At 52.6% G+C, this 23612-nt stretch overlaps 5 protein-coding genes across 5 annotated transcripts in view; 2 read left to right on the top strand and 3 right to left on the bottom strand.

Moving 5' to 3' along the window:
- Positions 1–2685: 2685 nt before the first annotated feature.
- Positions 2686–5934, bottom strand: HMPREF1120_07698 (Ser/Thr/Tyr protein kinase RAD53; the record flags this gene model as incomplete). The annotated part of the gene is made up of 1 exon (XM_009161928.1): positions 2686–5934. One exon carries the CDS (start codon positions 5932–5934, stop codon positions 2686–2688), a length of 3249 nt encoding a protein of 1082 aa, XP_009160176.1.
- Positions 5935–10487: 4553 nt separating this feature from the next.
- On the top strand, positions 10488–13002 carry HMPREF1120_07697 (CDF family cation efflux system protein). The gene is made up of 2 exons (XM_009161927.1): positions 10488–10956; positions 11011–13002. The coding sequence occupies exons 1-2, from the start codon at positions 10878–10880 to the stop codon at positions 12585–12587; spliced, it is 1656 nt and encodes a 551-aa protein (XP_009160175.1). The 5' UTR covers positions 10488–10877; the 3' UTR covers positions 12588–13002.
- Positions 13003–13072: 70 nt separating this feature from the next.
- Positions 13073–15035, bottom strand: HMPREF1120_07696 (uncharacterized protein; the record flags this gene model as incomplete). The annotated part of the gene is made up of 2 exons (XM_009161926.1): positions 13073–14794; positions 14862–15035. 2 exons carry the CDS (start codon positions 15033–15035, stop codon positions 13073–13075), a joined length of 1896 nt encoding a protein of 631 aa, XP_009160174.1.
- Positions 15036–15249: 214 nt separating this feature from the next.
- On the top strand, positions 15250–19997 carry HMPREF1120_07695 (ankyrin). Its single transcript, XM_009161925.1, has one exon. It carries the CDS (start codon positions 16037–16039, stop codon positions 19805–19807), a length of 3771 nt encoding a protein of 1256 aa, XP_009160173.1. The 5' UTR covers positions 15250–16036; the 3' UTR covers positions 19808–19997.
- Positions 19998–20676: 679 nt separating this feature from the next.
- The window catches only part of HMPREF1120_07694 (uncharacterized protein), a gene marked incomplete at both ends in the record, with an annotated part of 5153 nt that continues 2217 nt past the window's right edge, over positions 20677–23612 (bottom strand). The window contains one exon of the mRNA XM_009161924.1: positions 20677–23585. Coding sequence (XP_009160172.1) covers positions 20677–23585 — 2909 coding nt within the window. The remainder of the gene's footprint in view (positions 23586–23612) is intronic.

The following is a 23612-nucleotide window of genomic DNA, read 5'->3' as shown; positions in this document are numbered from 1 at the left end:
AGGTGGTCAAGGATACAATTCAGCTGGGCGGATGGTCGAGGCGGTCATTCGACCATGGGTTAGGGGAGGAAAGGACAGGAAGACAAAACAGGACCAGGTGGGACATGCGACGGCTGCATTTAGAAGCCAGTGCTGTCGTGCATAAGAAAGAGACTGAGTTTGAAGTGACGCGAGTGTGAGGGTGTAAAGAGAGTGTGGGTTTGATGGTGCAATGTTGGAATTCCAATTCAGTTGCGGTGCTGGTGGTGTTCAAGTTGGCCGCAAATTAATTTACAGGTAAACTTGAACTGCGCTCACATCATGTCGGAGCATCACAGCGCAGCGCAGCTGCAGATACAGTCCAACTCACAATAAAATGCCTGGAGGCAATCGAGGTTTACCTTGGGCTCTTACTCGTCCTGCTACTGATCTATCATTCCATCCTGTTTACGGCATTTACGACTATATCCTTACCAACTGCTCTTATCGACTCTTCGCCCAGCCCGGTTCGTCACCCGCTGTTGGACCGGCCAGTCCAGGATGGCCGCAGGCGACACAAGCCATCTTGCAGTCGAGATCAGAACACAAACGGCCGCATAAATGTGTATCTGAATGTGAATTTCCAAATCGACTGTCCTCGATGAATCCATCTCTCCCAACTACATCTGTTTTTCTTGCTCGTCTGCCACGTCGCTCTTTGTCTCATCACCACCACGCACTGTCTACCTCGTGAGGAGACCCAAACGGCACTACGTCGATGACAAGCGCGGCTCACTTCAGCTGGGTTCTTAAAAAAGAATAAAAATGTCACCGGCGGCACGCTTGAGCCGTCTGCTCTAACTGGTTTCAAGACTGACGCCGCTATCTTCCGGGCCCGTCCGCATTTTATTGTTGCCTGCTACCGTCTGTCTCGACCACCATGTTCCGACAGAGAAGCAACTACTGCCGGTGTACCTTGTCAATGGTAATCTATCAGACTACCTACGGTTTATTCCTCGACCATGTCAGATAACAATGACTGGGGTCTTTCGAATCCCGGTTTCAATAATATGCCCGTCCCTTACACCGAGCAGTTTTTCTCCGTCGCCTCATGACAGAGTGGAAGAAAGAAAAGAACATACTCCTCCTCTTGCTACCACCACGTTAGCTAATCTTCTCTGACTCCACCACCGCAACTGCATCCGAAAGACTCCCGCTTCGTCTTACATACATCCTGCAGTTGTGTCGTCGAATCAGCTGCCACTCCACTCCTACAATAATAATAATAATGAAAAGGCACGAATGGTTTTAACTTGGAGTCTACTTTGACTGTACTATCCCTGTCCGCCAGGCGATGTGGAACCAAACTTTCCTTCCTGCCCCTGCACATCATATCCTTGAAAGAGTAAGGGCCCATCCGATCGGGTCGATACCTCAGGTACGGCTCGGAGATCAATTTGCTTTTGAATCACTGCTAGGACGACAAGCAAAAAATTCAAAATTTTTAAAAAATTGTCTACTACTGCACCTCAGGCTGTACTGTTGTACCTACCTATGCAAGCTTATCTATCAGGCCATGGCGCTGGCTTATCGCCAGCAATCAGTCAGGTAAACCTGCGCTGCATTGCAGTAGCGGCCACCAGCCAGCAGCCGCATTGGAAACCGTGGTCAATAATGGTCATCACCATCTACAGGATCGCAAAACACTCTTCTTCAGTCGGCGCAAAAGAAGATGCAGGAACACCGCTGTTCTCTCCGGTAGGTACTTTTTGGACTCGAGTTCAACTTTCTGTCAGCTGTCCCACACGAAGCTGACGGGCCTTTCTGTTCCACGATCCGTCCGTCATACTATCATGCGTGCACACTTGCATGCATGACCCGTGCCAGTGCCACTTGTGCTACTAATAACTACTGGCCGACTACTACTACAGTATTTGACCCTGGACGTATCACGCCTTGCAATACTAAATGGATGTTACGGTTACACAGACTGGGATTCATTCATCTGCAGCTTCGCTTTTCAGTCTCGGAACAATAGGCACAGTACCAGACATGCAAGGAGGCAATTAAATCGATCTTTCGATTTCAGTCTAGTGTCGATCCAATTCAATCACCATTTTGACCCTAAAGACTTGGAAAGCGTTCTCCTCTGTGGTACTGTATGCTCAACGGTGTACAGATATTCTCTTCAAGCGAGCAGCATTAGACAACCCCCAAATCGAGTAACAGGATATTCACTTGGCCTGCAAATCAAGAGGATAAGAGACGTTGCGTCTACATTGAATGACGAAAGAGCTCTAGAGATGGGCACCGGACGAGTCTGTAACCTGAAGAAAGCCCTATACGGACGGCAGTGCCCCGAAGCCCTACTAGGTCCTGGTACCTTTCCAGTCGCCTTTCCAGCCGCAGTAGTCGAGACAGATATTTGTGGGTACACACGCAGCCACGTTCTGGCTAGTATTCTTTCATTGGGCCTTCTTTCCATCTTTGATCCTATAAGGTGTACAACGCCTATGTACCAGCAGACCCGTAGCAGGGGAGAAAACCAACGTTCCCCAAACCCAATACCATACCGGCAGTGCAACACAACACACACTGACTCCAAGTCGAATCCGCGAGCACAAAATAATCAAGATTCCATACAATCATCTTGCTAGATAGTATGCACAAGCGAGGCCCTTCAAGTTTCATTCCGTACATTCATTCGTTCAGTTCAATCAATTCCAATCATTCAGCTTCCACCCGGACGGTCGGGACAGCGGCGACGCCAGCAGATACTGCTGCTGGTGATGCTGCTGATGCTGCTGCCGCGACTGTTGCCTCTGCACCGCTTTCAGTCTTGCTGATCCTCATGCTTTCGCGCTCCTTCATACGCCGATGATGATACCGCTCCTCCTGGACGACAAATGCAGGCTCCGTTTTCGGCCGCTGTCTCGCGCTATCGCCAAAAGTGATCTCGACGCGAAATTTCAGGTACTTCCCTTTCCCGTCGTCGTAAATGGTAATGATATCGCCAGTATACAACTTTCCAAACAGGGCAGCTTCGCCATTACGAGATTCCTTGCGCAACGCCCTCCCATTGATCCAAATGCATCCGCTGGCGGACGTGGACAGCACCGTTCGGATTGCCGGCAAGGTCGTCCAGTCGCCGCCTTGCTCAACGTGGGATTCCATGCCGGGCGCCCAGAATGTGATTTTCATTGCATATTTTGGAATCCGGGTATCCTTGACGTCCGGATGCTGTATTGTACAGTCGACTCCGCGGCCCCATGAAGTAAGGCGTTGCTCGAGATTGATTGTGACGTTGGTATATGAGCCCGGTAGACTGGTTAGTTTCCCGAACCGTCGTGGCGGGCGGACGAAAGGACTGATACTAGTACCGGCTCCGGAGAGACTGCGCAGTGTCCCATGGGTAAACTGGTCAGTAGTAGAATGTTCGTGCGGCACTTCATGTCCGGTTCTGGCGTCAATGGTGACTGCGAGCTCAACAGAAGGTACCCGAGCTTTGTTGCCGTTGAGAGTTCCATGAAAAGTCTCGGCTTTGGCCATTTTCGCCGCCCTGGACGCATTGCGCTTTTCAACCTCTACTTCAAATTGAGCAGGATCCGATATCAAGCCAAAGTCTATTTGACGTGTGAAGACTGGTTCTCGTTCTCGTTCTTCACTGACTCGAGTGGTGGCGGCGACTTCGGTATCAGCGTCGTTGTCGCGTGTGCTCGTCTCAGACGGTGATATTTCACGTGTCTGCGGCGTCACTGGATTACCCGTTTCGGGAGTAGCAGCATCCGACACATCGGGTTCAGGAGAAGCCATATTGAGCTGGCCGATTTGTTGTTCCGCACCAAGCAGGCTTTCGGCGGATCCTGCTGGCCCTTGTGGCACATCAAGTACTCGAGGGTAATGAAGAGGCTGCCCTGAGTTGTCTGCACTCTCTTCCTCCGGTTGTTGCACTGAAGCAAAGTCATTGACGCTGATCTGCTCCACCCGGTTGCGGATATCATAGACATCGGCACATGCAGGCGCAGCGAGTTCGCCGCCAAAGACGCCCGAGCTTCGCAGCACAGACTGGGATATTTCCCCAAAAAGCCGCTGAGCGGGTGCGCCAGTTGGTAATGGAAGGAAACTCTCGCCAGATTCTGGTAGAGTCGGGTAGTGCACGTCTCCTGACGACGGTGCCGGTTCTATATTTTCTACTTCGGTTCTTGGCCTCTTTGTGGGACGATCAGGAGTCGGGTTTGATGAAGGCGGTTGAGTCAGTTGATTTAGGTTGTGGATCAACTCTTCATCGTCGAGGACGTCTTCATCGGCCTCATCGACCATATCAAGGTGGCGAGCTACGGGAGAGCTGACTGGTTCAACATCGTCGTAGTTGCAATTATCCGGTACGTCGCGCAGCCATGGGTGTCTCAGACACTCGGCTTCTTTAGGTCGCAAGGCGGGATTCCTGTTCAGAAGGCCGGAAATAAAGTCAATGGCCTCCTCCGAGACACCGATATATCTCAGTGGTTCAAAGTCGACGTCCTTTGTCATGATGTTGTTCAACATTTGGGCACCACGGTCATCTCCTCTACCAGTAATAGGAGGCTTTCCGCAGAGCATGTGAAATATGACCGCGCCGAACGACCACATGTCTACCGACTGGTCGTACGGCGATGGCTTTGGTCTCGTCATAGGCTCGCCTAGGCGGCGACGCTTCGTTGTCGACCCTTGCGCATAAGTGGGATAATCAGGATATACTTCTGGGGCGCAGTACAGTAGTGTCCCGCAGAATGTCTTGAGGAACGTCTCCTGGTCCGTGACGCACTTTGAAAGCCCGAAATCCGACAGCTTGACAATCAGAGGCGACCGCGACGCAATTAAAATATTGTCCGGTTTGATATCTCGATGCGTGATGTTGCGCCGATGTAAATAATCCAAGGCATGCAATATTTGTTTGGTAATCTGTTGAGCATCAGACTCGGGGATTTTTCCAAGTCTGCGTAGTTCCTGTGACAGCTCCCCGTGCGGGACAAATTCCATAAGAATGTATATCCAGTGAGAATATGTCTGGCAATCCACGTAGTTGACGATATTCGGGTGCTTGAGATGCTTCATAATGTTCAATTCGCTGTCGAACTTCATGTCCAGCACTCCGTTCTTGATGAATCGACGTTTATCGAGCTCTTTGGCAGCATACAGGTCTCCTTCTTTCTTCGTCTGCACCCGGTAGACCGTCGCGAATGCTCCCTTGCCTAGCATGCCCGTAAAATTGTATAGGCTGCCTCCGTTCCAATGGTTTCCATACGAGCTTTCTCGCATGGAGGAAAATTGAGCAATCTCCCCTCGAGCTGCCAGATACTTTTTCAGGTTCTGGTCATAGGCTTCCTCCATGTCTCCACGGGCAGGTATCCTGACCATCAGTTTGACTTCTTGTCTTTCCCAGCCACTGACGACTGCAATAATGGATCCATGCCTAAGGACTATCGTAGCAGGCTTGAGCGTCGTCTGGCCACGCCGATTCCTGTGGCAAATGTGAGTATCATCCACGATGGTGCCGTTGGTGGACATGTCCTGAAGCATTAGGCTCCCCTGCCTGTTGACGAAGATCCTGAAATGTACTTTGCTCACCAAACTGTCGTTTTCATAAGGCGTGAGAAGCACATCGCTCAGGGCGCTAGTCCGCCCAAACCGAAATCCATCTTTGGGGTTCTTCACTGGAGAGGATATTCGAAGCGCGATATCACGCGGTTGCTCGAAATCTTCAGTCATCAATACGGCTTCCTCACTCAATCCTTCGAGGCCTTCATTCTGGAGGATGTGTGTTCGGGCGAAAAGGAGGTTGGCTTTGATCGCTTTGAAAGCGGCTGGAGAGGTGGGATGAAGTAGGCAAATTACATCTGCCGCGTCGGCTTCGGAGACATTGGAAAGGTTCTTGAACCGACGTGGATTGTCGACCGGCTGTGTCGCCGGTTGAGTGGGCTGCGACGATTCGTCCATGATCACGGTCTCGACGGTTTCCCAAGACTCATTGGCATTGATATATAGCGATCTGGCGAGATCTTCTTCAACAAGTACACTTCGCTGGGCCACTGTCAACAATGCTTCATCCGAACCAGCCAGAAGATTTACTGACCGGAACGAATGGTGCCAAATCACCCAGCCGACTGTCGTAGTAGCCCTCAGGGGTCAATGCAGTCTTTCCTGAGTCACTCGATTGTAGACATCCATTGCCCAAACCACAATCGGCGTCTTCATCACGGTCAGCGAGATCCATTTTAATTAAACAGCTCAATGCAAGGTACAGGAAGGTATTGTCCATGCAAGGCTCGTATGTCGAAGGTTGGTATATGCTGCCCACGGCTAGACAGGCTGCTCCGGCACGGCATTACGCTCATATGACCTGGAGAGTACGTACCTTGTGACCGTATACAGCCTTATGTGGAAGGAACAGATTTGTTCTGTATACCGTGAGTCAGCCTTACGACCAAACTTCCTTGGACACATAGCAACAGTCATGACACGTATGCCACGGGATTGCATCTCAATTCTGGGGTGTCTGAACCATATGGGCGCCCATGAGGACAATCCAGTCTCTTGACATTGTCATATGACGGCGCGCACCAACACAACTGCAAGATATTCCCACAAATATTCACAAGGCCTGCACAAACACATTTACTTGGGTGAAACGATGAGAGGAGCGTACCGTAGAAACAGAGCGTCGTCAAGGATACGGAAATAGATTTGCCTGCTAGCCAGCCGTCAGCGATTGATACCTCCAAATTGCAGGCGTCCACGAGGCTGTACGTACCAGATTGGCGGTGGCTGCGGGTAGCGGAACCAGGCACTGCAGCAGACGATATTCTTCACCAGGAAAAATGTCAATACAGCCACCAAACAACAGAAACCAAAGCTGAGCAAAAGAAAAAGGCTGCGACAAGGAACGTGAAGAGTCGACGAGGTCGAGGGCGAAGTCGAGATTAACCGCGGCCGGCGATGGCTTTCATTCCCCCGCCAACAACGAACCCTTGAATGCAGCCAGAAGCCAAACAAATCTTCAGGCTCAGGATCCCTGGGTCGCACCCACAGTAGGCACAACTCGGCAATTTAGCGACGCCTGGAGGCTGTCAAAATGCCACCCGGGCGTGTCTGTTAGGCTGAACTTCTGCCGGCCGATCGGGGCGTGGCGGCCGCCTGCAGGCACAGCCTTCCGCGTCCCGCGCTACATTTACTAGCCTCTAATACCACCCTGACCCGTTTATCACTTCCACTGGGGCTGCCGGCGCCGCTGCGACCGCACAATACGATGATCCTTACAATGTACCTTAGATAGGCGAGCATCACTCCTCAAGCGAATCAAACGCATTCATCGGATGCAACCACGTCCCCGGCTAAATGCGAGCGGAGGACACTCACCCTCCCTGGGGAGATTCGTAGGATGCAACAAGGCCAGCGGGGCAGCGCAGGAGTCAGTAGAAACTGGCTGTTGCGTGCTGAACAGTTGTGTTCTATACATTGTATAATCACTCTCTTGCTCAATTGCCACTCAAAAGAACAGCATGTAAGCCTTAATCGTCCAGCTCCATGGCCTCCTTCGCGAGTTGATCCCTTCGCAAAATCTCCTCCATTCGTTGCTTTCGGTTGGTCTTGCTCGCCTCGCTTGTCGACGGAGTCTCGAGCTCATCAGCCTTTCCTGCAGTGGCCGAGGGTGTCGTTCCAATTACTTGTTCTGCACTTGATGCCAACTCGTCCTCTGTGTCTGGCACTGAGTTTGATGGCGCCTTCTTGGCTCCGTTTGTCACGCCAGTTCCGTCTCCTTCAAGGGGCTGAGTGTCCATTGCTGGAGGCAAGTCCTGTTCAGGGTGATCTACACCTTTTCCATTCTCTGCTTCAACATCTGCTTCGCCCGGTGAACGCACTGGCTTAGTAACTGCACATATAGAGGCCACGCCTTGTTGATCATTCGTCTCGGTAGGCTCTTTGGCTACTTTCCTTGGTCTGCCTCGCGGTCGCTTGGGTGGCACAGCACGAAGCGGAGCATCATGCTGGACCTTTCCAAGGTTGTCTTGAGTCTGCTCTCGACCCCGATTCGCATTATTGTTCGCTTTGCGCGGGTATAACTCAACCGCCAGATCGTCATCGCTGAATTCGACGGTTTCGGCGACTGACAATCGACTCCTTGAGTGCGGAACAGGATCGAGGTCCGCAAAAGCCTTCGGGCCGCCGGTAGGAAGACGATTGATTTCCCCTCTGTGTGGCTTCAGAACATGGTCCTTGGACGGTAACGATTGTCGTTCGTCGTCGGGCTGCCTCGCCTCCAAACTCTTAGGTTGAAAAAAAGGATCTGAGACTGTTGTATTCGTCCGTTCAAATTCATCATTACGGTCCTCCTCCGAATGACCTGCCCTCGACGTAGCAGGAGGAAGTGTAGATATCCTCCTTTTCTGAGCACTTGTTGATGAGACAATTGAAGCAGACGCTGCGTTAATGTCAAAGCGCTTGCGCTTGCCCAGTATGTTCCGCGATGGTCCATTTGGGCGTTCGTCGAGTACTGCTGGCGCAGGCCTTTCGAGCTCAACTCCCATAGCTGATGCAATACCTTCAAGCCTCGCTTTCATTCTCGCATTCTCAGCCCGCAGCTGTTCAACCTCTCCGCTGCCGGAATGAGCGTGTGTTGTCCCGGTGCCTGGCGCATGAGTGGCCTCAACAAGGCTACTTCTTGAGAGTGACTCCGTCTGCAAGATGCCACTACGGGACCTCAATTCACGTAGCGAAGCCTTCATATCCTCCATCGAGTCGCGGAAAGAGTTGACCAGCGACGTCAAGAGGTGTATCTGTGTGTCCTGTTGTTGCAATCGAGCACTCTGCGATGCCAGGCGCTCTTCATATGTCCGCAATCTCATTCCCAGAAGGCTTGACTCATCATTCGACGTGGGGACAAGCCCGTTTCGTGGCTCTGAATGTAACGAGGGATGAGGCTGTGGCTCGGATGCCGGTTGTATCTGCGACGAAATACCGATGAGGCGGGAGGGTGTCTGCGACAACCCTGGTGTAGATGCTGCTGCAACAGAAGGACGACTGGTGCGAGGCGCCATGCTAGACCTAGGCTGGGATCCATCGGCGGACGGAGTGAAGGTGGGCTCTACCTTCTTGTCTGTCCCGCCCAGTTTCAGGTATATTTTGGGCAATTTGTAGAAATATTGGCCGAGCAGGTATTCCTGCTCTGTAGTCGGGACAGCTTTACAGAACTGTCCCACAGTCGCTAAACAAGATATGCACACAACTTCCACAACCGTGCATCCCTGGACTGTCTGATGCAAGGCGCCATTTGGGACAACCTGCGTTTTCTGGCCGACCTCTGTTCCCGAATGCGTTCCCGGTTTGGCCGCAAGAACATAAGACTTGGTCAGTCGCACCCATTCGTTATGGAATAGACCAAGCTCGTTGTCGCATTGCGCACAATGTAGGCCGATCTTCAACGTCGAGGGGCTGGCCAGCTCGGGATCCAGGGTCTGCGGTTGTAACTGCGACTTTCGCCGAGTTGAAGGCGCCATTTCAGCCGCTATACATCGAAATTCGTGCCACGTTGAGGACCATTGAAGGACATTAGTTGCTAGCCCCTTCCTTGGGATCAAGATGCAGCAGGCGGGATACCAGGTGTCAACCTGGAAAGCAGTGCAATCCTCGATCACCGCACTGCAGAAAAGGAACGTGTAGTGGGGCACGCGTCTCGCAATTGACTGCAGTGTCGACGCGTCGAACAGCGAAAGTGGTTGCATTGAACGGTGCTAAACCCAAACAAGAAGTCGGCTATTGATTATATAATCAGTACTACATGGGTTGTGTTTGGTTTCACGTGGTCTTCTTTTTATATCACTCGCTCAGGGCATTCTACAACATTGTACTGACTCCAGTCGGTATAGCACTGCACTGCAAGTCTTTTGGAGACACGCTCTGAGATATGATGATTTCAATGACATATCAGCGGCATCTCTGCCAACTCAACTTATCAGACTGGATTGCGCATCCTCACCGCTAGCATCGTAGGTCCTTGCGCTTGGGAGAATCAAGTTTTGGTATACAACGGCAGAAGTAGGCATTCAATTTGATATAACAAACACGATAAGTCAAATACAAAGCATTCTTCCATTGGTCGGCCCATGCGTGCCACCTACACTTTCAAAGCATGTTTGCATCCATCGGTATGACACAGAGTGCCAACGGCAGAGCGCATGAAATTCGGCTATTGGAGTGACAATGATTGCTGCTGGAGCACGCATGGAGTAACAACAAGATTTGATCGGGACAGGCACCATAAGAAGAATCATTTATCTCGTAAGGGTGGAGAGAAGACGAAGAATGATCTTTGCTCTGCGATCCAGACGCGTAGTGAACATTGAGTGTGAGCCAATTGAGTCTATTCCAGCTCTGTCAGATTCGGATCCAGATCCCAGATCGGGACCGGAACGCGAAGAGCGCAGGGTAAAATAGAAGAAAATTCGAACATGGAGGAGTCGCAGTGGGCTGGAGCGCCGCCGCGATCACATGATCAGACTGTGACCTCACACCCCTGTCCAAATATTACTATTCCATCATCGCCTCTGCAGCTTCTGCCACCAGCGCTACTACCACCACCATCACCAACAGCAACATCCCCAGCACCAGCATCTCAACCACAGTCGGGAGCTCAGGGCTGTTGGGAACAGGCTCGCTTTATCCCCCTGCCTCCATCTCCATCTCAGGGCTCTATCTGTACGCGAAGAGACACCTGTCGTCTGCCCCTGTGTCACTCCTCCAACCTCCTCACAAAACCTCCGCAGGCGTATCTCCGCCCGTGTCGAGGGGTTTCCTCCCCCTCTTCGCCCTCAAAAGCTTCGACAGAGACTCTCAACGAGTGTTGCGCGCCTCTGCCAGCACAGAAATCACCCACCGCCACCACCATGGGGCTCTCAAAGACTCACAGAATCATTATCCTGCTGGGGATAGACAGCGCTTTTTTCCTGGTTGAACTTATTGTTGGTAAGTGGCGGCCCTGTAGAAGCGCTACAATTACAGGCAACTAACTCGTTTCAGGCTATGCTGTCCACTCCTTGGCCCTCGTGGCAGATGCCTTCCACATGTTGAACGATGTTTTGTCCCTCTGTGTCGGACTATGGGCTGTTCGTGTCGCCAATACTGGAAGCTCAAAGATGTATACCTATGGCTGGCAACGAGCTGAGACTCTGGGTGCCTTGGTCAATGGCGTGTTCTTGGTCGCCCTTTGTCTATCTATCTTTCTCGAGGCCATCCAGCGATTCGTCGAACCACAGGTTGTGAACAATCCGAAGCTTGTTCTTATTGTCGGTTGCCTGGGTCTGGCTTCAAACATCCTTGGTCTCCTCCTTTTCCATGATCATAGTCACGGCCATGGCGGAGAAGATTCCGAAGAGGACCAGATAAAATCAGCTGAGGAGGGTCACGCACATGCTCACGACGACGAGGCCGAGACCAACGCTGTGGCAGATGAATCCGGAAACATCGAGGATGTCCTTCCGCAAGTTCGCGTTGGTGGCTACAAGGGCTCTGATAGAAAGGGCTTCACCAAATCCGATGAGGACAACACCACGATCTCGGCCAAATCCTCCACACCCAACCGCAGATCCGTTGCTAACATCAACGATGTCCATGGTCGACACCGCCGTAGAACATCGGTTGTCGACAATATCCACGTCCATCCCGCTTCATTCCGCCAGGATTTTATTGCGCAAGCTGCACGTATGGAAGAACAACCTGACCCAGAGTCGTCCGCCGAAGAAGATGAAGAAGCATTGCTTGACGGCGAGGGACCAAACGAGCGTTCGAGGATAGTCGGAGACAACAAGAACGCAGCCTCGAAAGGATACGGGAGTATCGGCAAGCGGGCTAGCCATGACTACCACTCCTCCCATAACCACAATCAGAACAAGGACGACTCACATGAAGGACACGGCCACGGCGGTGGCCACGGTCATGGCCATGATTTGAACATGCGAGGTGTCTTCCTTCACGTCCTCGGTGATGCTCTCGGAAACATTGGTGTGATCGCATCTGCACTGATCATCTGGAAAACCACCTTTCCCGAGCGATACTACTTTGACCCTGGTATCTCGCTAGTCATTACCGTCATCATTCTCTACAGCGCCATTCCGCTCTGCAAAGCCGCAAGCCGAATTCTGCTCCAAGCCGTCCCAATGGGGATGTCCATCGACGAAATTAGCGCGGATATCGAGAGCCTGCCCGGTGTCCGCGAAGCGCACCATCTCCACGTTTGGCAACTCAGTGACACCAAATTGGTGGCCAGTCTTCACGTCAAGGTAGACTGTGATGCTGGATCCGAGGCCTACATGCAGTTGGCTCGTGAGATTCGCAAATGCCTACACGCCTATGGTATCCACAGCTCGACGATCCAGCCTGAGTTCTACACCGACAGCCCGGATTCTCCAAGTGGTTCCACTGCTATTGCCGGCGGTTCGGCCAATGGTCAATCGAGCCCAAAGGGAAACGGGGGTGTCAGCCGGAACGGTAGCGTTAAGAGCCAAGAGCCCGCTTGTCTTCTCGAGTGTGGCGACAACTGTGCCGGCAACAAGCAATGCTGCCCGACGGATGCGAGCGGAAAGAGCCCAAAATCATGAATGAGGGGACCATCTCCTAGCATTCAGCCTGCTTGATGCAAACGAGATCGTGGGTGACCGCCGGGGAACGGTTTGTACAAAACTTGAAGGGTTGCAGGTGGCAAGATTGCTGTGTTTGAACTGCTATGAATTGTAAATACTAAACTGTCGCGATGCCAACCCCGACTGACTCATTCATTCTTCTATTTCTACGCTTGGAGGGAATTCAACCACAGGCGTTCCGGAAGTGCACTATGGCGCGTTGTGAAATCGGCGGCAGCTTGAAGTTTTAGCATTACAAATTCGAAGAGACAGACTGTTACAATGTTAGAAATAAGAAGCCTTTCGAGGGTTCTTGAGAAATTTGCACGTTCCAAGTATCAGGTCGTCCGCGTGAGGTACCCTACTACCTCGTGTATCCCATTTTGCAGTAGTCTATCTTTCTTTCCTTTGACTCAATCGAAAGTGTATGGTTGATTTGGAATTGCTCAGCAGCTCGCTCTTCCTTATCCATTCCAAATCAACCATAGATAAAAAAACAAAACCGGCCACGCAACCTGCCACATGGATCTACCCAGGTAGGCGAGGCGGGTGGTCGGCTTGTGAACGCTGAAGGCGACGCTGGCCGCTGCACCGCGGGGCATGGCCCAGTCGTCTCGGTCCACGTCGTCGTCTTCATGGCTCCGGCCATGACCGCGGCAACTATCTATAAGGGGCTGTTTCGATGATGGTGCCAGGGGAGGGGACGGTGTGCGACTGCGCGACGATGACGACGAACCAACGTGTCCGTAGCTGCCTATCTTGCGCGTGGACAAGTTTTGACCATGGCTACGAACCGAGGATGTCTGTGATGTCTGGGAGGAGCGGTCCCCATGCTCACGAAAAACAGGGAGCAATGGTTCTGCCTTGTCGCGCTGGTCCGCCACGGCCTTTTCGGGATTGTAACGCGCTGTTTGGACGAGAAGCACCAGAAGGGTCAACGCGAGGACCTGGCCATAGCAGATGAAAATGCCCAGTTGATCGGGAAGCAGACACAGATGGTTCTGGACTGTGTCTCTAGGGGTTGTCGTCGTCCCGGCAGCCCCCATGACATTGTCCACGTCGATAGGATTCCAAAGACTGACGAGTTGGACGCCGGGGAGACGGATGCCCATGGCCCAGCTCATGCTTTTGACGGTGATTTCCCTGATGCGGCCGGTGAACTCGTTGTGCTCAATCTCGCAATAGTCGTGGTCGTCGCCGGAATAGATCATGGTGATCTCCTCGGCCGTGAGATGCTTGACAATGTCCTGCGAAACTAGCGGCGTGAGGACATTTTGGTATTGGTAGCCTGCTTGTAGGGGGATGGCGGTGCCTCGTTCGCGCATCGGACCGCATGATGTACTGCCGGACCGGTATAGCGGGACATGTGAGAGGACAATGGTCGGAAATTGGGATGAAGTCACTTGAGGAGCGCTGGCTTTTGGTGTTTCTGTTTCGAATTCTTCATTATCTGCTGCTTCTCGTACTTCTGGGGAGAACAGGTGTGGGGCGGGATGTGTCCAACTGAACCGCGTTTCACATGTATGTTGAATCGCCTTGGCTCTGGTGGTCTTAGCCTCGGCCAGGAACTCTTCAACTGGCTTCCAGATCATGCTGGATGCAGTTGCGGCGGCACTCCCGTCTCCGGCGCCCGAGCTGCCTGTTTCCGGGTCGACTTGGTCCATGGCGCTCAGGGATACTGTATCCAGGTGGACGAAGGAGTGGTTGCCAATGATGTCAATGCGGTTCAGAGGGCCAAAATAGGCGTCGAACCGCTCTTTGACAGGAGCTTGGATGCCGGCTGCAAAGCCTAGATCGTGATTCCCAGGAAGCGAGGCCAAGATCCGGCGTCCTGTCGGTTCAGCCGCGGTTGCAGAAGGATACTTCAGCCATGGCCGTATGAAAATGTTGGAGAAACGAATGTATTCCTTCAGCCAGAAGTCCGTGCCATACTTTTGATATCGCTCTTCTGGAGACGTCGACTCCAGTGTCCCCCATTCTCGTCCGCCGTCAAATAAGTCGCCGAGGAACAACGTCGCGTCGGGCCGCAGGTACTCTTGTAGATATCGATATGCTCGCTGGAGATAGAGGTCGGTGTATAGGACGGTCAAGGACGATAGCGGCCACGGTCTGCCCGGGTAGGTGTGTGGATCGACCAGTTGAGGGTCTGCTATAAGTAGTACATGATGAGGTTGGGCGTGAGTTGGCTGGCAAGGCACTGTGTCAGTAAGCGGCCATGATATTCGAATAAGATGGGAATTGTCGCAAACTTACCCACGACTCCCACTGATGCCAAAGACACTGTGCTGCGCTCCGTTGGAAGACTCGCCGTTCGCCCCAGAATAGGACGACAATCCAAAGCAGCACTAATGCAGATGGCAGGCTCCAAAGCCGACGTTTAATCCTAGCAAGGGCATGCGATCCAGCGCCGACATGTTTCGTTTTCATTCTTTTGTATGTGATGACGGCAGGTTGGTACTCATCGTGGCCGGCAGAGGGAGGATGCTCGGAGACCGGTACTGCTTCGCCGCGCGATGGCAACTGAGTATGGTGGGAGAGTCGGCGTCGCTGGTGGTCAATGATGGATGTTAAGGGATATGGCTAATTATGAGTTCTGTATGTCGATATAAGCGTTCGTAGTCGACGTACGCCGAGAAGGTCGTGAGGGTCGCGGCGAAGCGTCCGTGCCCATTTAGACTCGATCTCCACTGGGCCAAGGGGTTATAGGGGCTGGATGCACGACACTTCACCCATACAGTACCAGGAACTGCGTTGTACATTGCAGGTATGCAGAACCTGAATCTGGGAGCTGAGAGCCTTAGGGTCAATTGCTAGTATGCTGGGAGGCTTCCGGTATACTGGCACCGTGACTGGTAGGAACACTTGCGGCGGCGGTAACAAATCCTGGGCACTGTGTGCTGCGAGTAGGGTGCATACCTAGTACTACAATGTTGTACTGACCAACAGCACCACGCAGGCGTCATTCTACAACGTACAACTGGGGTGCCCGTCAGCTACCTGCTGTGCCTGCCCACGGGCACCTTAGGTGCTTCCTCAGGTAACCGCGTTAGGCTTAGACACCTACAGGTATAGCCTTTACCTATCTCCCACTGCATTGCTCCACCGCTACTGCAGTGCCATGCCACCAAGCCATCACTTCATCCTGGTCGACCTCCCAGCACCAACACTGCGACCCAATCCCATGAACTGCTATCTTCGCTTCATCTCCGTCTGAACCATTGTGCCCCACAAGCGTCTCACCGTCAAAAGTATCGCATCGAAAAGATCACCATGTATAATATAAGCGTGGCGAAGCCTGGACGTCTCCAGTCGATACTCATGATCCCTCCTTCAAAAGGAGTTCCAGCCACAAACCCTTCTCCGATGAACGTATTCCTATTGCCTCAAATTGCGACGTACATGGCTGTCCGATTACTGTTCACCACAGGATGGATGGCGTTTCCGTCGCCAGTGGCGTCGCCGGTCTTCTCACCCTGGCCCTACAAGTGAGTGAGACCATAGTGGTATATGTTAATTCCGTAAAAGAACGGTCCAAGAACATCCAAGAGCTGCATAATGAACTTCTGCTTCTCGGAGAAGTCCTCGGCGGCCTACGAGACTTCCTACAGAGCGAAAGTGCCAGAAAGAGTATCTTCGCGACCAACTCGGTGTTGCACAGAGCCCTTCAGGACTGTCGAAGCAGGATAGAACGTATCGGAGATAAGTTGAAGGTCTCCAATGGTGGAAAGGTCAGCCGCACCCTGGAGAAGCTCATGTGGCCTTTCGAGCAGAAAGAGGTCATGCAGATGGTTGAGAACCTCAGACGCTACACTCAGACATTCCAGTTTGCACTTACTATCGAAGGCTGCAAGCTACTGGCCACATCTTCCGATGCCGCCACCGAAGGCTTGCAGAAAATGCTTGACGAGTCACGGAGGATCAGAGAAATGTCGGCTCAAATTGGTCTCTCCACAGAAGAAGTGTCAAAGCGTGCCGCACAACTTGAGCAGATCATCGCGCTCCTGCCCATGCTAGCCCAAACTGCCGTGGATGTGACTGGAATTGCTCAGACCGCTCGCCTGGCAGAACTCCGAGATCAGGAAAGGAGAACCAGCGATATCTTGGACTGGTTGGCGCCCGTCAACTCACTTCACAAGCATCAAGAGCTGCAGAGCAGACGGGCCAAAGGGACGGGGAGATGGTTCCTGGAGCATCCCGACTTCCTACATTGGAGTGAAGATACCACGGCCGTTCGGGATCTCCTCTGCATCGGTGGACCTGGCGCTGGCAAATCGGTGCTTTGCTCACTTATAATTGACCACCTGCGAGCGAAGTTCAAGGATGGCGAGTTTGCTGTGGCCTACTATTACTACGACTACTCTGAGCAGCAATCTCAAAGTCCTGCACAGCTCGCCAGAGTCCTTCTCCGCCAGTTGTGCTCCAAAGGCAACAGCGTCCATTCGGCCGTGGCCGAGTTTTATCAGCGGACAAGGAACGATGTCAAAGATCAAACTTGGTTCCATGACTTGCTGACGGTCCTGCGTAGCGTTGTGGCAACATACAAATGCTGCTTCATTGTTGTCGACGCTCTTGATGAAGCTGATGTGCAAACTCAACGTACTGGGTTCTTCGAGGTGATTGATGCGGTGAGAAATCTGCCTGGCGGCACAGTCAAAGTGCTGGCCACCCTAAGACCTCATGTACCCGGTATCGAAGGCAAATTTCACAATTCTATAACGATCGATATCATAGCAGACCATGCCGATCTTCGCCGTTTCCTGGACGAAGCCGTCAAGAATCATCCGGACTATGAACACACCGTTGATGACGACCTTCGAGAACAGATCCTCGACACATTAGCCGACAATGCAAATGGCCTATTCTTGCTGCCTGCTCTTCAGATTCGAACTATTCTTGATCAGATCACAAAGGCTGATGTGAGAAGAACACTGCGGCATCTTTCAACCAGTCTGACGGAAGCATTCCAGTCAACAATAAACAGAATATCCAGTCTTTCCCTTACAAGGCGTGACTTGGCTTTTCGAACATTGATGTGGCTATCTCACGCCAAGAGGCCGTTGACCGTGGCGGAATTACAACACGCTTTGGCTTTGCGGCTGGAGGACAGGGATGTTGACAGGGACAATTTCCCTTCCTTGAAGACCCTCGTTGACTGCTGTTGCGGGCTTGTCGAAGTCGACCGTCAGGGCTCTGCCATTCGTCTGGTGCACTACTCTTTAGAGGAATACCTGCGTGGACATGATCACGGTCTGTTCGCAAATGCCGACCTTCAGATAACCAGGATCTGCCTCAAATACCTGACATTCGAGTCTTTGAGACCCTTGGTGTTCAAGGACACGACGAGTTTCACTGCTGCAGTTGAGGCTTTTCCACTTCTAAGATACGCCGCTCTTGAATGGGGCCATCACGCTCATGAGTTGGAAGTTGAAGCATTCCAGGACCTGGTAATGCCCCTACTTTCCAACAGTCTATGTCTAATCATGATGGCCAGAGTGCGGGACTCCCGCAAGGCCAACCAGCACTGGAAATCCCGCGCCTGGGCTTGGGCGTACTCTGGTGGCGCCGGTATCTCGGTCGCAGCATCCTTTGGCCTCAGCAGTCTCCTGAAGCTTTTGATCGAGCGGGACAGACAGAATCTCCGGCTAGACATTCGGAACCCCCGAGGGAATACAGCACTCCACGAAGCTGTTATTCGTGGACATGGAGATGCCGCAAAACTATTACTGGACCACGGTGCTGATGTACTCGTCACGAACTACCGTCAATGTACCCCGTTGTTCCTGGCTGTCTCGTATGGTCGCACATCGATGGTTGAGCTACTGCTTCGATATGGTCGGCCACAATTAGACGTCAGTGGTCCGAAAGGGTTCACTGCTTTGCACAAAGCTGTCGAGCATGGCAACGAAGACGTGGTCATTACATTGTTACAGAACGGTGCATTGGTAGGTGCTCACGACAACCATGGTATGACGGCTTTACATCATGCTGCGTTCCGTGGCAACCTCTCCATCGCAAAACACCTCGTCCTTGCAGGCGCCTTCGTGCATGTTACCGATCGCGAAGGCTTATGCCCGCTCGACTACGCTGCAACTGGAGGATATACCGAACTGGCCAAATACCTCCTCGAAAATGGAGGCAGTCTATCCAATAAGGGAAAGACGTCTTGGACTCCACTTCATCGTGCAGCAAGAGGAGGGCACACTGAAACCGTTGCTTTCTTCTTAGATCACGGTGCGAATATTCTTGCGGTAGACTTCAAGGGAAACATCCCTCTCCATCTTGCCGTACGATCTGGCCAGATTGCCACGGTCCAGAGGCTCCTTGAGCACGACCCTGGACTGAAATATGAGCAGCTCTTTGCACGCGATACCAAAGGATCAACACCGCGCGTGGTAGCCTTTTACACCGCCCACTACGATATCCACAAATATCTTCGAGCGGCCGAGTGGGAAGTCCTTGGCCAGGCACCGAGCGTCGAAAATGTGCTAACTCGAGCGATCGAGCTGGGCGATATGGAGGCGGTGCGCTCGCATCTGGACGAACATGCCGACGCCCTGAATATGGCGGACGAAGACGGGCAGCCACCGCTACACGTTGCGCTACAAGAAGGCCGACGAGAAATGGTCGAATTCTTCCTGGAACGCGGCGGATCCATTGAGACAGTGGGCTACCATGGATGGCGTCCTCTCCATATTGTTGCTTCACTAGGTAACCTGGAGCTGGTAGAATTGTGTCTTTCCCACGGGGCCAACATCGAATCACGCACCGCTACCAGACAGACACCGCTTCATAAAGCGGCTTCTAGCCGTTCCGTCGCAGTCATGCGCAGACTGCTTGAGGCAGGGGCGGACCATTCGGCGAGAAACGACCGGGGCATGACAGCCTTGCATGTCGCGGCACATCACAATGACATTGACATTGCGCGTCTGTTGGTGGTGGAATTCGGTGCCGACGTATTAGCCAGAGATCGACAGGGCTTGACTCCTGCCATGTGGGCGGAGAGGTCGGCTCGGCTGGAAGTCTTGGCTTTTCTGCGTGGTGCCATGAAGAGGGCTACGGTGTTGAACGTGACAGAAGCAGGAATAGGCAAGACTCAGAATGGTAGTAGTCTTGGTCGGAGGAGTTCGCATGCCGAATTCCATTCTGGCGTGCTGGAGCTGGTGGATGCCTTGAGCGACGTGGAGCTGGATGATGTTTGATGAGGGTATCTTTTTGTACAGATTCAGATACAGCATACTTCCTGCATGGTATATACAACAAGCAGTTTTGGTGTCTCGTTTTCCCAACTTTGGGATCGGAATCAAATGAGGGCATACAAGAAAGACACCATCCAAGACTAGACTTGACTTGACACCATGCACCATGACAATATGTTAATCTTACAATTTTTCTTTATTTTTGTTCTTTTTTGTAATCGTCGCCGATTAAAAGCAGTAGTAGTTCTAGCTAGTAATTCATCATACAAGAAGTAGAAGGACCCACGCACGCATCATTTCTGGTTAACTCGACCCCGTGAATCTCTGACCGGGCCGTTGGTCTCGCAAACTCCTGGTTTCGACTGTTGACTTTTGACTCTGATGTGAGCGCCGAATGGCAGAAAAAAGAAGACAAAAAAGACAAGCACAATCACAATCGTAACCGAATGGCACCGAACCTGAACCCGAATCCGAACAGCCAGTGCACCGTGCCCGTAAACTCAATTTGAATTTTCCGTTGATCCGTGTCGTTCCTAAAGGTAGGGTCGCAAATAACATTCGCACGCATCGCAAAGTCTTGGTCTCGTACAGTTTTGAAAAGGGGAAAAAAAGAAACAAGCAAGAAACAAAGAGGCGAGGCCACCTTTTTTCGACTGGTGGCCCACCATTGGTAGTAGTTCTGACAATTGATAGTGCGTGTGCAACTGAAATGCATCTGCATCTGCATCTGCATCTGCATCTGCATCTGCCCCTGGCATGCAGACTCAGTGTCCGGACTGCTTTGCCCTGGCAGAGTCAAAGACAAGCCCTCGACGAACGGGTTCGAAACAAGCAATGTTCAAGTCGACTTCGAAGTAGAGAGGTGTCATGCATCACCAGAACCCCACGCCACGATTACTATCCGTGGACCAAGGGGCCCGCAAAGGCGACGGCGACGCCGAGGCCGAGGCCGACTGTTGTCCTTGTTGTGCTTGTGGTTGCTGTTGCTGTGGTTGATGTTTCGCAGGCAGACCGATCTGGCTAGCACTTTCGTCCGGCATGATGGAGGCGGCAGAACTCACCTTATTGTCGTTTTCTCTGGTGATGGCATCGATGTCGGGACCCGGTGTTGGTGTTCCAGTTGGCGTTCCAGTTGCACTTCCACCGGATCGAGTTCCAGATCCACGGGGGACAACAGGGATTCTGGCACCGCCCATACCGACCATGTATCGATATCCATCTTCGGGGTCTTGATAGATTTCGGCGACCGTGTCCATGCGCACACCTGGGACGGGCGGCTTGATCAGGAGCCCCGCGGTGTTTGGTGTGCTGCCTGCGGCTCCCGCTGCGGCTGCCGCTGCGCGTGGTGGAGTGCCCACTCGTTCGGCTTTATCATCGACGCCAGCAAGGACAGCAAGGCCACCGAGATTTCCTGTAGCGGCAGTTACAGCTCCAGCTGGTTTCATCATCATTTGCGGTTGTTGTTGTTTGCTGACCGTGGCAGAAGCGACGCCAACGCGCGTAGGTTGCTGTTCAGCATGCGGAAAGACGGATTTCCCTTGTGCGGCGAGCGAGGCCTCAATCTGACGAGCTTGTTCTTCCTTCTGCATGTCCAAACGGGGCTGGGTGCCGAAGTTATGCATTCCAAGCCAATCGATCTTGGAAACGAGACACATGGCAACATCGAGCATGGAGCGGATCGCCGGGCCATTGTTGACAAGGAGAGATTTCCCCGTAGTTTCGACGGGTGTGAGATCGCCAATTTCTAGGTGTTCATTCTCTGCAAGTATGTCGTTGATGCCGGTGTGCACGACCGACATTTCGTAATGGATCCGACTGTCGCGCGCGAGCTTGGCGTAGTTTTCGGCGGTTGTGGCCTCGTAGCCGTGCCACAGTCTCTTGTCCTGCGGATGGACTTTGAACATCAGACTCTTGGATTCGACCACTTTGAGCTGGATCTTGTCTGCGCATCGACACGCATGGTAACTGACTCGTTTGACAATGACGTTTCGAACCTGCACTTCGTGGTCGCTCGGTTGGCGAAACACGATCTGAAGGTTCTTGCGGTTTGGAACAATGTACAATGACTTGGCGAATGTTTCTGCACTCTTCTCAAGTGGCTCGGGAGCCGAGAACCATTTCAAGTCACCTGAGAGCATGGCAGAGGCGTCCCAGACCGAGGCCGGGACGTGCAAATTGACCTGGCCGATTGTGACGTAGCCCTTGCGAATCTCATGGTTTCCAGACTCGTCGACCAAAATCACAAAATCTTCGTTCGTCCGAGTCTGGCATAGGAATTCGTATGTGACAGACTGTTTGTGCGGCCGGGCGTACCATAACTTGGAGGCGTTATCGTCGTTAGCAGCAGCTCCAGACATTGGTCCCTTCACCTCGAGTGCACGATCAATGTCGGCGCCGTTGGTTGTAATGATCTTGGTGAATGTGGTTGCGCATGGCGTCTTGCTTTGCGTAGGATCAAACAGTTTTTCCCAATCACTTCCTTTGTACAGATTCTGCTCCGAGAGGCTGACGCCCGGCCATACCAAGACTTGCCCGATTGCCATTTCGAACATGACCCTACCGTTGAACGCTCGACATGTCTCGAACAGGGGTTCCAACTGGGACACAAGTTTGTCACATGTTTGTTTGCGAGACAAGTCCTCGACAATCTTTGGATGGTCGTCGGCGACGGGTGCGTTCTTCCGAATCTGGTTCTTCTTCCAGTTGCTCATGGATTCAGTCGATGAAGAGTTCTTCTTCGAGGCCTGCGACTTGGGCGATGATGGTGCTTTTGCTTTTGCCGGGACCGGTCCATGGGCATCTAGCAGTGCTTGAGCTCGACGAGCAGCGGCTTCGGCTTTCGTCTCGTTCTTAACGGGTTGCTTCTTGCCGGGATTCTTGCCTTGTTGACGCATGGTAGAGTGGTAAGATGGCGCTGGATCGTTGTCTTCTGCCTTCTTGTTCTCAAGACCCGGACTTGGGACTGGAGACTTGCCTTGAACTTGTGCTTTGGCTTCCTTTTGAGCTTCGACAGCTGCTATGGCACTTCGAAGGGCATTTTCTCTCAAAAACGCAACATCACGCTTCGGGACTTTAGTGGTCACATAATCGGAACCCTCGTCGCTAAATCTAATGTTGCGATGCGTCGAGGCGGCAGAGGCAGGCGGCTTTTGACCCGATGGACCTGCTTCAATGGGTTCGTCCATGATGTTTGGTGTCTGGATCCGGCTACGCGGGGGAGGCGTCTCTGCACGAACCAAGGGTACATGAGCTTCGAATCCTGGTGGTATTCTCGGCGTGCCGTTGTCTGGGGCTGGCGGATTGGCAGGCAAGCTTGTGTCGACCAGGTCTGCGGGACGAACCCGTGGGGAACCACTCGCCCGACCTCCACGACTTGCACCCACTCCTGGGCGGCTTGGAGAGCCTCGAAACGGATAGCCTCGCATGGCACGGGGCTCACGTGGAGGATTGGATGCAGAGAATTGGCCTCGCGCTGCAGCTTGGGCGTAGACATTGTTGTTGACATATCCACGACCACCGCGACTCTGCATGGTGGCGCGGGGTGTATTTCCAGGATGTCGTCCTGCATGTAGATTCTGGCCACGCCGCAGCTTCTTTGACGGTGTGCCATAGGATTTAGGGTCGAAAGCCGGTCGTGGCGAAGAAGCATCTGCGGTAGCTGGTCGTGGAGGGGTGGTTGGGTCCAATAGAGGTGGTGCCGGCTTCGCAGAAGCTGGATTTGACAGGGTAGATTTGGGTGCAGCAGGCTTTGAGGGTTCATCGAGCTGGAGATCTGCCATGTCTGCTGCAGGAAGACCGGTCGCTTGGA

This window comes from Exophiala dermatitidis (assembly GCF_000230625.1).
Source record: "Exophiala dermatitidis NIH/UT8656 unplaced genomic scaffold supercont1.6, whole genome shotgun sequence".
Classification (NCBI taxonomy): domain Eukaryota; kingdom Fungi; phylum Ascomycota; class Eurotiomycetes; order Chaetothyriales; family Herpotrichiellaceae; genus Exophiala; species Exophiala dermatitidis.
This window is presented reverse-complemented; position numbering and strand designations above follow the sequence as displayed.